General features: G+C 39.7%; 2 protein-coding genes across 2 annotated transcripts; both read left to right on the top strand.

Moving 5' to 3' along the window:
- Window positions 1-483: 483 nt before the first annotated feature.
- On the top strand, window positions 484-9366 carry LOC140373942 (B-cell receptor CD22). Its single transcript, XM_072460692.1, has 18 exons — window positions 484-550; window positions 649-714; window positions 1352-1450; window positions 1584-1695; window positions 1917-2062; window positions 2159-2279; window positions 2573-2709; window positions 2794-2916; window positions 3280-3426; window positions 4203-4308; window positions 4397-4560; window positions 4817-4966; window positions 5401-5532; window positions 8231-8312; window positions 8400-8448; window positions 8650-8730; window positions 8821-8948; window positions 9264-9366. Exons 2-18 carry the CDS (start codon window positions 666-668, stop codon window positions 9364-9366), a joined length of 1929 nt encoding a protein of 642 aa, XP_072316793.1. The 5' UTR covers window positions 484-550; window positions 649-665.
- Window positions 9367-10154: 788 nt separating this feature from the next.
- LOC140373899 (B-cell receptor CD22-like) lies at window positions 10155-13895 on the top strand. The gene is made up of 10 exons (XM_072460628.1): window positions 10155-10256; window positions 10320-10637; window positions 10713-10940; window positions 11019-11297; window positions 12475-12747; window positions 13076-13154; window positions 13226-13250; window positions 13401-13511; window positions 13573-13649; window positions 13719-13895. The coding sequence occupies exons 1-10, from the start codon at window positions 10190-10192 to the stop codon at window positions 13774-13776; spliced, it is 1515 nt and encodes a 504-aa protein (XP_072316729.1). The 5' UTR covers window positions 10155-10189; the 3' UTR covers window positions 13777-13895.
- Window positions 13896-14013: the final 118 nt, after the last annotated feature.

The raw sequence follows: 14013 nt of genomic DNA, 5'->3' as shown, positions 1-14013 counted from the left end.
TGTCAAGTTTGATATTGTCATATCTGGACTGTACAGACTAAAAAGACATTTTATAACACAGACAGCGGCATAATAGAAATAATCATTTGACTAGTCAAGTGAAAAATAACATCACAAGTCGACTACTAAAGTAATAGTTGCAGCCCTGGTTTTAATCCTAGCATCTGGGGACTGAAGTGTTAGACAACCCCACTGTCACTGTCTAGAGTGAGACAAGGATGATGACTGGTTGAGTCTGTAAAGGTGTTTTGAAGTTTAAAGTTAAGAATAGTTCTAAAAGTGGCACACTATTTTAAGACATAGGAAGTCTGAAAGTCATAAGATTAGACAGTGACTACTTAAGGAAGTTGAAAAGTGAAAATGAACTATATCAACCCCATTTAAACCCCAACCAAGCACTTTCCTCTTCGGCTGGCACCTGACTCCTCCCCCTCAGTTACTACACTGTCCTGACCTAGGTGCTGCTGTCATCAAGTTAATATCACCTCCATCACTGCCCCATCAACCCGCTTTCTCTTTACAAGGCTGCTGCATAAAATTACCAATAGAGGTAAGTGATTTGAATGCATTTGAATTCAGACCAATACATCTGTTTTCACCTTTTATTCATTGATCCTCTGGGTTTACTCCTCTTGCATCACATTACAGTGGCTTTGTCAGCGGAGATGTTGGCAGGTGCCTTAGTCCTGGGCACCATTCTTACATCTTTACCGGGTAGGAAAACATGCCTTAACAAATATACAATGCATGCCATATTTTGTTTTGCTAATTTGAAACTATTTTTTATTTTATTTTTTAAGATACTTTCAAAAACAAAAGAAACTATAGATAATGTAATGATTAAAAATGCTATTAATTAATTTATTATCAGTTTAATAACTATATGCTGTATAATTTTGATACAAAAGACATATCACATTAGCCTCTGTAACCAGGTGCCCTTGCTTTACTCAGGTTATTTATAAGTATTGATTGTCTTTTGTGCAAGGTAGTCTTCCGGACTGACAGCCAGCTGCACAAGAGACACTGTAGCAGCAGAAACTCAAAAACAATATTTTATTTGATGGTTTCTATGGTCTGAATTGTGGTTTTCCTTTTACAGTATTGGATATTCAGAGAGGGAGACAATTTGTTCTATGTTTCTGTCTAACACTAATGACAGATTTTTCCAAATCCTATTTCAAGTGTGGAAATAATAGATAGAGTGGCTTTGATCATAATGATTATTTTCCTGTCACTACCATGATACGTTTGGGCTTATAAAAATGTCATGATTCACTTTAGTTTGGCCCAAACCCTTTCATTCCAGATAACTAAAAGGCAGTAACAATCACTATTGTGTGAATGACAGGGGTCCAAGGCAGGTGGAGTGTGTCTTTCTCTAGAAAAGAAATCTGTGTCTGGGCGGGGACCACAGTCACATTGCCCTGCCGCTTTGACTACCCATCAGGTAATTTACATTTTCCTTCATACATAATAAGGTAGTCATTACGTCCTTGTAGTTACTTTCCTCTTACAGTGAGCCTTTATTCTTGTATTGTCTTTTGATGTAAATGCTATTCTTCCTTCTGGCTCTGCCTCAGGCCACACAGTGAGGAGAGTGATGTGGTTTCGAGTGTCAGCTGATGCTCGGAGGGAGTTCGCTCATCACAGTGACCCAAACGAAATCAGCCTGTCGTATCGGGGACGGACACGGTACTGGACCTGTCTTCTGCTACTGTTGTTGCCAGTTTTAAAAATAAATGTCCCAGAATAAACCTGCTGAACCTGATTCTTTATTTTAGTAACAGGGTCCAATATCACACAAACTATGACAAACTACATAATCAAATCTGCATATTGTCAACAGTTCTTTTGCCTGCCTCCCATAAATCACCACTGGACCTGTTGTGATGTCATCTGTGGTTGTCTTTCAGCTACATTGGTGGTAGTTACTCGAGCTGCTCAGTTCAGATCAGAGGTGTGAAGTTGAGTGACGCGGGACAGTATCACTTCAGGTTTGATACAAACCAGCCACTGGGGAGATGGACCTCCCCTGACTCCATCACTCTGGACGTTACAGGCAGGCTCACGTTTTACCAATCGCTCAAAATGCCACTGCGTGTTTCTACAGCTGCACTCTGTTCTCATGTTCTGCTGCTGTGTTTGTGTGTGACAGACCTGCAAGTCCAGGTGCATCCAGCCCGGCCCAGGAACATGTTCTCTTTTGGAGAGACCATTTTTATCGGCTGTCAGGCCACAGGGTGCGCTGCTCCGGGACGAAGCCTCGCTCTTTACAGGTGAGAGCACAAAGATAGCAAAAATAAATTACATGAGTGTATTGAATAAAAATATGGTCATTGTCATTATATTGTGTTCCATCAAGGAACTTAGTCTATTTAAACACATATATTAACAATCATACGTTTGTATTCAAACTCTGATGCAAACACAGGAGACATGTGAAGTGCCCAAGGACAAAACTGGCGTATGAGTCGCAACTGGTGGATTGAGTTTTTGGATGAACATCTCTATTAACTGCTATCTCAGCGTGGAGCAAATGCCAAATGTAATAGACTTCTATTTTCACCAGGAATGGGCTTAACCTTGGCTCCTATGAAAAATGGATGATTATCAACAGATTCGACAAGCCCCAAAGCGGCGCATACACCTGTCGACCGATCCCTCCGCAGAATGTCCAGTCCCCGCCACTCTCGTTAACTCTGGGATGTCAGTAAAGTTACATTAAATATGATTTCATTATGCTCAGGTTAATATTAACCTATTTGTTTCCTGTTAACATTACATTTCCAGATGGTCCACGCTTCACAACTATATCAATTTACCCCACCGGGGAAGTGACAGAAGGGACGTCTGTCACCCTGAGCTGCAGCAGTGATGCCTCTCCTCCTGTGGAGAGCTTTGCCTGGTTCAAAGGTACAGATCAAGCCACAATTATGTGCCACAAAGATATGCATGATTAATGGATTATTGGCTGGCACTTTCACCTCACAGCAAGAAGGTCACAGGTTCAACTCCCGGTTCAGACGGGTCCTTTCTGTATATGTTTCCCCTTGTGTCTTGATGGGTTTCCTCAGGGCACTCCGGTTTCTCCCATCAACCAAAAACATGCACGGTAAAGGTAAAATCCTCCAAACAACGATCTGGAGATGGTCCCCGGGCGCTGCGCTGAGGAGAAGCCCCAGTGGCATTGAAGAATGGGTCAAATGCAGAGGACAAATTTCCCTACGGGGACAATAAAGGGCATCTTATCATTCATTTCTCTTTCTTTTTGATTAGACATGGACAGTGGCAGTATGCCAGACAGTTTCCGACCTCAGCTTCACCTGCCCAGCCTGAAATACACAGACAGAGGAGAGTACTTCTGTGTGGCGCGTAACTCACTGGGAACTGATCGGTCAAGGGCCCTTCTGCTCAATGTCACATGTAAGTTGGTCATGTGAGAATTTGCCTGTTTTGTTATAAATAGTTACCTAAAGCTATTTGTCTTGCTTCAATGGGAAGATGTAAATCACATCTGTGACTTGAGCACAGAGGACTACACTGCTGTTGTGTCCTTGGGCAAGTCATTTCCACCATCAAGTCCTGACAGCTTTCTGTGATAAGCAAAGCAAATTTCATGTGCAAAACACATCTTGATACATTAATTTACTTGTACTTCCCTGCTAATTTTACTTATCATATTATGCAAAGGGAATCAACAGGCTTAATACAGGCTTAATACAGTCTAAATCTAGTGTTGAATTGTCATTGCACTACTTACCCTGCTGCTGGTGTTAGCTGATATCCATGTGAGCAACACCATGCAACAGACCAAGAAGTTGAAATAAACATATTATTATCACCGCGCATGAACATTGACTGCAATCAGGAACAACACTATGTGCAAAGTGTCAACATTAGCCACAGCATCACTTGGCTTTAAGGCAAGGTTTTGTTTATTTAACTTCAGATTAACAGAACTAATGCTGGCATAACTTTACCATGCATTGCCCCTAACATGGGGCCCTCTAGTTAAATAAATAGATAAAGTGTCCCTACTTCTTGGAGATATTACCTTAAATACCTTCATCTTTAAAAATGCCTAATAATCACCTCTAATAACTTTATTGTTTTGAACTTTTCAATTAACTACTAACTAATTAAATACTATTTCATTATCTCTTATCGGATCTTTCACCTGATCCTTGTTCCATGTTTAGTTCCTCCCAAGAACACTCGTGTGGTGGTGTCTCCTCCTCGGGACATCAGAGAAGGGTCTTATGTGAACCTGAGCTGCAGCACCAGCGCGAACCCTCCTGCCAGCAGGTACAGCCCCTATAATTGGCCCATTCACATAAATCTAATACTAAACTTTAATGCAATGTATCTGCACCTCTTCCATTAACTCCACTAGGTTTACATGGTACTGGATCCTTGGAGACCACGCCTTGGTTCAGGGAAGTGTCCAAAACCTGACTTTCCCTTCAGTTCGTGCTTATAATAGTGGACAGTACTACTGCACAGCATGGAACTCTTTTGGATACCAGACCTCCCCGTTCACCACTCTCACCATCCTCTGTGAGTAAAAGACAAGGGCGTCAGACTGGGGGGTAAAGGGTGTTCGGTCCCCAGGGCCCAGTACAGGAAAGGGGCCTCGCAAAGTCTGTAATGTGCTTTTTTCAAATGGAAAACATGTAGTGCAGGCCCACCAAGACGTTTTTTATTCAGGGCCAATTATTCTGTGCTGCGCCCCTGGTAAAAGGGGCGCAGCAAAGTGTCATAAACGTTTGAGCAACTAAGAATCCTAATCTTTTGCTCTTTCTTTTTTTTTCAGATCCTCCGAAAAACACCTCAGTTTTTGCCCGTCCCTCCAGTGTGGTGGATGCTGGTCGACCCTTGACCTTAACCTGCAGCAGCCAGGCCAATCCAGCAGTGGACAATTTCACGTGGCACCGCTTACCTCTGGAGGGAAGCTCTGGACAGTGTGAGCATGAGACAAAGGGCTGCATACACATCAACTTTATTATTATGTCAATGTTAACACATTAGGCAATATATAACAAGGAGATTCACATTTAATCCACAGCAAAATAATTGTCATAAAAAGTCTTGTCTTTCAGCAAATCTTTGTAACGGCCTGTAATGTTTTTTTGTTTTTTTTTAATAATAAAGTTATTCTTTTCTAGTTTAGACCTGGTGTAATCCTGTTTTCAGACATTCAGACCAGTGCTGGTTTAGTAGTCAAGACTATTTTTAACACCCCCCCAGATTTGTTCAGTGAAGTATAAATTATTGTTTACATTGTTATCACAGAAATATTTTTCACCGTTAACTCCAAAGCTAAAAGTAAAATTTGACCTTCAGGATATTGTCATAAACCTTGAAACAGTAAACAGCTCATTAATTCTGTATGTGCAGCATGGGGCATAAGGTCTGGTCCGGTCTTCACCTTCTCTGAGGTTGGTCCTGAAGCGAGCGGGCGCTACTACTGCGAAGCCAGGAACCGAATCGGAGCCCACAGCTCTCCTGTTCTGACCGTGAGAGTCCGAGGTGGGCTCTGACACTGTTCAGTTAATAAGGTGTCGAGGTTCCCCTTCAAAGTCATAAAGCATTTTGGTGTTGACCGTAATAGAGGAGATGAGGGGCTGCTGCAAGAGGTTTGGTAAAATGGCATCATATTTTACCTGGTTTTGATTATTTTTTTAAAAACTTTATTTATTATGTTTAACAGTTTCATGACGATATCCTGTTTATCATTTTTCCATAGGATTAAATGTTTTATATCCTTTTTTTTATATTTATTATTAGGCCCGAGCGCCACAAGCTGGCGAGAGGCCTATTAATCTCGTAAGGCCGTGCGAAGCACGGCTGCGAAAGTGCGCACGTAGTGCGCACGAAATCGAGCGCAAAGCGCTCGCCCACTTCCAAACACTCACTAACGCACTCCTCCACTCATGCACGCCCCGTGCATACTAATTAGTAGTAGGAAAATGGAACATTACCGTTGTAAACGGGCGAAGCCCGTGCAAAAGTGCGCACTAAACGAGCACTTTACATTGAGATGACGACCGCGGTCGTCATCCCCATATAAAGCACTCATTTGCGCTAAGTAGCTCACGAATACGTTCCCCATCTCTTGCATGTTCCGTGCATATAAGCATGTAATGCAAAAATTGAACATTATTACTGTATAGAGGGCCAAAAACACAAAGTGGGCGGAGCCCACTCAAAATTAACGAAAGTACCCGTCAGTGACCAGGGACCCACACCATGAGGTAGGAAAGCGCGAGCGCTTTCCGAAAATGTATAGTTTATGATATTTGAAAAATGGGAAACATTTTTTCGCATAGGAATATTATTCTTTCTTCTTTCTTCTTTCTTCTCGGGACCAACCCCCCTATTTTTCACCCAGTGAACATTGACGAAAAGTCAAAAAAAATTGCACACCTCTAAAAATCGTGCCTCTCTACATTCTGGCTATTTCCTTTTTCTAAAATTAAAAAAATTGGTGCGTCAGCGCCCCCAAATGTACCAAAAATGCATTGAGAGATGGGAAATGACCCAAAAAAAATCTGATCGTAGAATCATGAAATTTGGCGCAGAGGTAGATGGTGACAAGAGAAGTAAAAAATATTATTACGGCAACGCCGTCCGCCCAACCAAATGTCGGCCATATTGCTTCAAAAATGGATAAACATGACTTTGGAGTTTTTCCAAACTTTTACGAACTCCTCCCAGGGCGTTGGCCCTAAAAAGCTGAAATTTGGTGAATATGCTACTGAGGAGTGGGACATCAAAAGTTATCCAAATTACATTGATACCTGTCACGGTCTCTGTGCGGCAAAGCCGCAAACTGTAGCAAGAATTTCAGAAATCTCCCAAATTTAACATTTCTGCCGTTTGCGCAGATAAAGTCCGAATTGCGTCAAATTAGAATCAGTTGTTAAACTCTTTGGCCTAAACCTACTTGAAGTGAAATAAATTAATTTGGCGCCACAGCGCCCCCTACAGATTTTATATGGAGGTTAAATTTTTAGTTTTGCGAAATTATATGAAATTTGACACACAACTCAATTTTAGAATCCTCATCAAAAAAGTCAATGAGACCCATGTCATAATTGTTATGGCGTTGCCGTAACGATGACCGAAACCTTCCATGTTATTCCAATGGGGAAATCGCCAGAACATGTTTACACTTTAGACTTTCACAAACTCCTCTTAGGGCGTTAGCCCTATTAACCTGAAATTTGTTGAGACTCATCTTCAGGGGTGGACCATCAAAAGTTATCCACATTTTTATTCAAAGAGTCACGGTGTCTGTGCGGCAAAGCCGCACATTTTGCCAAGAATTCAAAATAAAATTGCTTTTTGATGGTAAAACAAAGGGGAGAAGATGTGACAGCGTCACAGATTCAGCAGTAGGCGTAATAAAAGGACAATTGGGGCGCGTTAGCGCCCCCTCCTCTTGCGGCGTGGCGGCGGCGTAGCGAGGGCCGATCATTGCCGCTTGCGGCTATATTTATTATTATTTTTCAAACCTAGCTCACAAATGTTACATGAATTTGTCAAAAAAAATTGTTGATGTGTGTAGATCAGAGGTTCATTTGGATCAATTCAAACACAAAAGCCACACAAAATACAGTATTTAAACTAGTGTGGAGAATTTGTATTTAAAACCAAGAAACAAAAATTTGTCTTTAAATTATATAAAACAAAACCAGTTATAAAGTGCTTGAAAAAGTGTGTAGCCAAAAATCATTCGAAAAAAAAAAAAAAATCTCAAATTAAAGTAAAGACGTGACAATAAATGTATGGTTAGTAAAAGTAACTCTTTACTGCCCACTTCTGGCTTGGATATTTAACACTGGCCAGTGATAATAAGAGCTGATGAAATCTTTCTGTCACATTGAGGTCCATTTTCTGGTCATCTTTGTAAATGTCTTGATGATGACTGTGTTGTTTCTATGAGTCATGCTGCGTCCCATTAAGCCCTCTGAATATGAGCGGTGAGCGCGGGGTGATGAGGTGTTGTGGAAAACTGCTATTTGAGTCTAGACAGCTAAAGAAGTGGACTTAAGTTTGGAAATCACAAGTGGAAACACGAGTATCAAGTCTAGACACCAGCGAGAGGATATCCATTTTTCACTTTCTCTGTTACCATTAATACATCTGCAGTCATTCTATTCAATCTATTATTACCCAATTTCCTCTACAGTCATCCTCCTAACCTTTTATTTTGCACTGTCAGGTCGGCTCAAGGTCATTGCCCTCGCTTCTGCTGTGGGTGTGTCGGCAGGACTCATCACTCTAACTGTAGCTATTATGATAAGGTATTTATTTGTACTTACTATGCCTAACGTCTACATATATGTGTTGTAAAGTAAGTTAAATTAAAAAAAAATATTGTTTGTGTGCAGTAAAAACATGCACAAAGTGGACATGGAGTCGTCAGAAGTTCTGACAAAGGTACAAGCATTTTTCACCGTGAATTATTAGCCAAAGTGTAAGTTAGTTACTTGTTTTGGCTTGTTCTGACATGGAATGACTTTGAAAATAGATCAATATGACAATGTGCTATGATATAATTGAACAGTTTTTATTTTTTATGTTCAATGGTTTATGATGATTTATTTTCTCTTGTCATTGTGCATTGGTTTGTGGGTCCAGCGCTCATCAGTCACAGCCGACACTATGTTTTATGAGTCGCCCAAACAGCAAAAGAGAAGAGGCAGAATGGACAATATTCCAGTATGATATCATATTACATATACATATGTCCCCAGAACCTTAGTTTATCTAAAGTTTTTGTCTAATAAAGTATGTGTGTTTGTGTGAAAGGAAGAACCAGAGGACTTTAGTGACAGTTCACACCCGGACATTGTCCCTCTGAAAGATGCTCCACTGGTCACAAACGTTCCCTGCTGTTCTTCGGAAAACGTCACAGTCCATTTTTCAAAAGCATCAAGGTCTGTGTCTGATACTTCTGTGCTGTTTTGTATGAAAGAATTGTATTTTACAGCACATACCACCCTCTCACCACTAACATTATTCTGTTTCCATCACTTCCTCTTTTTTTTTTTTCTTGTTTCCACTCATTTCATATTCCTTTCTCTATTTTACTTTCATTATCTTCATTTCATGATCTTTAACACCCCTTATCCCGTTTATGAGTAGACTCTCGATGATTTTGGGTTCAAAAGGGATAAATAGAATCCCTCTTGATTTGAGTAAGATGTCCTGACGCTCTTATGGTTTCTGTTTGTCACTGTAAATCTGTTTAGTGCGGAACAGGTGCATTTCACCAGTATGCCACTTGGGGAAGGCAGGAAAGCACAGGCCTGCACTAAAGTCACTTACTCTTCACTACCTCAGTTTTGCAACTGACGGCCACTTACCACAGGTAAGAAAACTTGAAAGGATTGCACAGATTTTACACCCTTTATTACGTTAATGAAACTAACTAACTTTTTTAACTTCTCCAGATGTCTTGAGTGGAAACTAGATGGTGACCTTTGTGAAGGACAAGTTGATACTGTGGTCTTTTGAGCAAAGACAATTCTTAATGACTTCTTATTAATCTGACTTGAGATTGCTTTGTAAATGTTGGAGACAAATATAAAACTGTTACACTAGCACTGTCATCAATACAACTTGACACACAAATGCTTTAGTTACATGAGTGAATAAGTTGAACTTTGTGCTTGTCCAGTAAGAGATATTAACTAAACCAAAACTTTGAAAAAAGGACACTTTTGCCCAAAACAGACTTTCAGCCAATTCAAGCATTGTTTTATGTTTTGTTTTTTTTATTCACAAACTATACAGGTCCTTTAAAATATTTTGCGTGACAAGAACACAACATGCCGACATTGGCCAAGACACAGTGTCATTAAAAAAATAAATAAATGAAACTGTCCCCGATCTTTTTTGTTGGTGATTGAGAAAACAATTTTACTCTATAGTGCAATAGTTGGATAGTAATGAAGAATACACTTAATGGACATGCAGTGTGTTGAAAGATTTTTATGTTGAGTAACCTACAGGAAGGCGCATTAAAAGTAAAACGGAAATTTCACTATGAGGCAAGTAATGAAATGCAAAACAAGTCGTGTTAAAGGAGAAGTAAAACGAGGCTACTTCTCCTTTTTATTTGACTGTTATTTTTGGTCCGTGATGCGAAAAATTTGTCTTGCTTCAGCTGACAACAATGTCCTTAAAATTGAGGAATTTCTTTATGGAAAACCTTTCCCTCGTTGTTCTTATAGCTATTCCAGGTGAGAAAATGTTACATTTGTTGCTGTCAAACTATAAAATTCAAAAAACTTTTTTTTCTTCAGGTGTCTGGAGTGGAAACTGGATGGTGATCACGCAGAGCCAATGTGCTTTGAGAGGGACATCATTTACGATACAGTGCTACTATGACTATCCATACTGGCAGACTGTCAGAACAGTTCAGTGGTTTAAAGAGTGTTTGGTTGGAGATTATTGGGTTAGAGATACAGTACCACTTCATTTTAAATATGTTGGTGACAAGAAACATAACTGTGCTCTGAAGATTAACAATATAAAACAAGCAGATGAAGGATTTTACTTCTTTCTATTTACAACAAATAGAGACAGATGGAGCAGCAGACGCTCCTTTTTATCTGTTAGAGGTGATTTGAAGTGATCCATATCGCTATTTTAGTTATAGCTGCATAGCTTACTCTCATGATGTATCTTTTTTATAGATTTAATTGCTAATATAGATCCAACTGTGGTGGAAGAGGGAAGGATTGTGACACTGACTTGCCGTTCAGGCTGCATTATGCACAGTATTGAGTCTGTCTGGTTCAGAGAAGGACAGCGAGTGAGCCAAACTCCATTCACAGCGACGAGAGCAAATGCTGGGAGGTACGCTTGTGCTCTGCAGGGACAAGAGCATGTCCGGTCTGCATCAGTGACTCTAAATGTTCAATGTAAGTAAAGGCATAATGAGACAAACATACTGTATTTTACTGTAAATGATCCAATCCTATTCTGTGTCTATTTCTCAGATGCACCTAACAATGTGATGCTGTCGATAAGTCCATCAGAAGACATAATACAGGGCAGTGCAGTGAGCTTTACCTGCAGTGGTGAGGCAAACCCCCCAGTGACACCTAATGGCTACAGACTTTTTAAGGATGGACATTTGATCAGAAGTGGACCAAACCACAGCATCTCTGAGGTCCAGCCCAGCGACAGTGGACAATACTACTGCCAGGCCTCAAATAACATCACATGGAAGGGCAGCAACCTTTTCCAGTCCACTGAAACTACTATAAATGTTCTCTGTAAGTATGAATTAGATAATACATTTGCCATTATTACAATTGTAGAAATGTATTTCTGCTACTAATGATAATAGCCCTTTTTATAGTACTGAATACCCAAAATACATCTGTAACTGCATTGTGGTACAGTTACGCTTTCATTTGGTGATGTTCAGAATATCATTACATTCTGGTATTGCTTCACTCTACTACACAAAAAAATGATTTCAGTCCACTATTTTTGAGCAACAGGACAGTCCCAAATTACGTGATGGTGGTGTGCCTCCGGGCTGCCACAACTTCTCTAACAGTTAGCATTTCCCTGTGAGTAATGGGCACTTTGACATGGTGTTATGAAATAAGACAAATATGTTCATCAAAATTCCCTCCAGATATGTGATTTTGTGGTTCTTCACTGGGATATACAAACAACTTCCCACTCCTCGTCCGTCAGAACAAAATTATCTTCTCATTCCCATTTGTTTTTGATATATTCAGTAGGTTATTCATGCATTGATATAGTTTAGATATTATTCCCCTTGCAAGTTCTGATTCATAGGCCTTAATGCAAATTTCAATCAGAGGGTTATAATGGTCGTTTACAAATTTTTTTGGTTATTTACTCCTTATTTGTAAATACCAATAAAATTACTGTTTCTCCAAGTCAAAGGGTTATTTTAACATATCAAAGTTTTTCATATGATTATCTTTTACAATCTGGTTGGAGACTTTTTGACCTTGAATCTCAGGTCAGTTATATTTGGTAGAAAACCTTGGTCATGAGCCAACCAGTTTAAGATTTTAACATCTTTATTCAGTTTGTATGTCTTGATTATCTCCTTACATGTTGCAAGGACAGTTCTCAGCCATAGATTCTTAACTTCCTCCAAATTACTCAACTGTTTGTCATCTGCCACCCGGTACGGCAACATTGATCTCAATTTTTTTCCATTGGGCTTCATATTCTGGGTCACACAGTACAGCAACACTCTGATTAGAGCTTAAATGAAGTAGCTTTCAGACAAGCCAAACCCCAGCCTCCTTTTTCTTTTGAAAATTGTAGAGTTTTAGATCGGATTCGAGGTTTCTTGCCTTGCCATACAAATCTTGAGAAAGTCCAATATTGCTCTGTCCTTCTTGACAGCTATATATTAGTTATGAACTCATCTCATGGGTCAATGATCATGTACATTTTCAGATCCTCCCATGAACATTTCTGTCTCAGCCGAGTTAACAGAAGTCTTGGAAGGCAGTGATGTCAACCTGACGTGCCACAGTAACGCAAACCCCCCAGACGTTGGTTACACGTGGTATAGAAGGAGCTCCTCTATAGTCCAGGTGGGCTCTGGACCGCTCCTGTCTCTGTCCTCTGTGGAGGCGTCCAGCTCGGGACTGTACATGTGCCAAGCCTCCAACGCACTGGGAGAAAACAACTCCACTGAAGTGCAGCTGTCTGTGAAATCCAAATACGGTATGCCCTTTGTTTAGAACTAGGTTTGTGAGATTGATCAAATTTCTAAATGAGAACCAATCATTTCATACTGTTTAAACTCAGCTTTTGAAGTCCACGGCTTATCCTTAAGAATGTGGTTTGGAGTGGAAATTAGGAGGAATAAATGTAACTATTTTATGTATTAAATGGCATTGGTTAAATGTCTGCATTATTTATAGTCAAGAAAGCCTTCTATCAATAAAATGGTTCCGTGAGTGATTCATTTATTTGTCATGTTGCCCAGCCCTTTGTATCATTTTGCTGTTGAGGAACTAAATGTTCTCTTGACACTGCTATCGGTTTATAGCTGGTACATTCTTCCCCATTTTGGCCGGAATTGGTATGACCCTTTTGATGATGTTTACCCTGGCACTCCTCTTGTATTGGTGGGTCAAACTAAAATAATATTACGATACAAATGTTCCTGAAATTTAAAAATGTATTTTTGCATTTACAGGAAGAAAAGTAGGAACCAAGACAAAGTAAGTAGCATTTCTCAAATCAAACACTGGGTTTAAATACTAGATTGTTGCACAAAATATCATGAAAACTATCAATCTTTTAACAATTTTTCTTCAGTTATTGTGGCTTATTAACTGATGTCTAAAATTAATAAATGTTCTTCTTGGCAGACAACAGGTTTCAGTGAAAGAGAGAGTCCTTCTGCTGATGAGGAAACACAGGAGCCCATTTACAGCAATATCCTCATGTTTCAGACGCCTTCATCGAACGATAAAGCAGATGTAAGGAGCCACATTATTCACTTTTTTCAACTGTCCACTATTCTTTTTTCTCTCCTCTCAGTACTCATCTTCAGAAGAGGTATTTTACACAACAGTGATCGTCAAACCCAAAAAGCCAAGTCGCAAAAGTCGCATACAGTAAGGTTGTTGTTTTTTTACTCATTTCAAGACTTTAAAATGCTGATGCAATTCATCCTTACTTCACAGAATAGCACCAGAGAGGGAGGACTCTGTGATCTATGCTAGAGTTACTAAATCCTGCTAAGAAACAAAGACTTTTCCACAGTAACACCACAATATTGGTGCATTTGTAGAGCATTCCTGCCAAGTCCAAAACCTTTTAATGCTGCAAGGTTGAAATCCATGATTGGTATGCATTTTTAAGTAGTATTTTAAGTATTTTTGTATATTGAAAGAGTATTTATAGAAAATGTATATCTAAACTACTAGAAAATGTACATCTGAACTACTTCTATTAATTCTGTGGTGGAGGAAAATTCAG

The sequence above is a fragment of the Eucyclogobius newberryi genome, unplaced genomic scaffold, assembly GCF_026437365.1.
Source record: "Eucyclogobius newberryi isolate DKJ021-1_F unplaced genomic scaffold, fEucNew1.0.hap1 SCAF_3, whole genome shotgun sequence".
Lineage (NCBI taxonomy): Eukaryota > Metazoa > Chordata > Actinopteri > Gobiiformes > Gobiidae > Eucyclogobius > Eucyclogobius newberryi.
Note: the sequence above shows the minus strand (reverse complement) of the source record. Positions and strands in the feature narration are given on the sequence as shown.

Bases quoted from the DNA above. Each gene is read 5' to 3' on its own strand.
- LOC140373942 (XM_072460692.1), top strand. From the start codon at position 666: ATGTTGGCAGGTGCCTTAGTCCTGGGCACCATTCTTACATCTTTACCG. The intron at 2,710-2,793 runs GTCAGTAAAGTT...TTACATTTCCAG, and splicing joins ACTCTCGTTAACTCTGGGAT to ATGGTCCACGCTTCACAACT. The intron at 4,967-5,400 runs GTGAGCATGAGA...CTGTATGTGCAG, and splicing joins GGAGGGAAGCTCTGGACAGT to CATGGGGCATAAGGTCTGGT.
- LOC140373899 (XM_072460628.1), top strand. From the start codon at position 10,190: ATGTCCTTAAAATTGAGGAATTTCTTTATGGAAAACCTTTCCCTCGTT. The intron at 13,251-13,400 runs GTAAGTAGCATT...TCTTCTTGGCAG, and splicing joins AAAGTAGGAACCAAGACAAA to ACAACAGGTTTCAGTGAAAG. The intron at 13,650-13,718 runs GTAAGGTTGTTG...CTTACTTCACAG, and splicing joins AGTCGCAAAAGTCGCATACA to AATAGCACCAGAGAGGGAGG.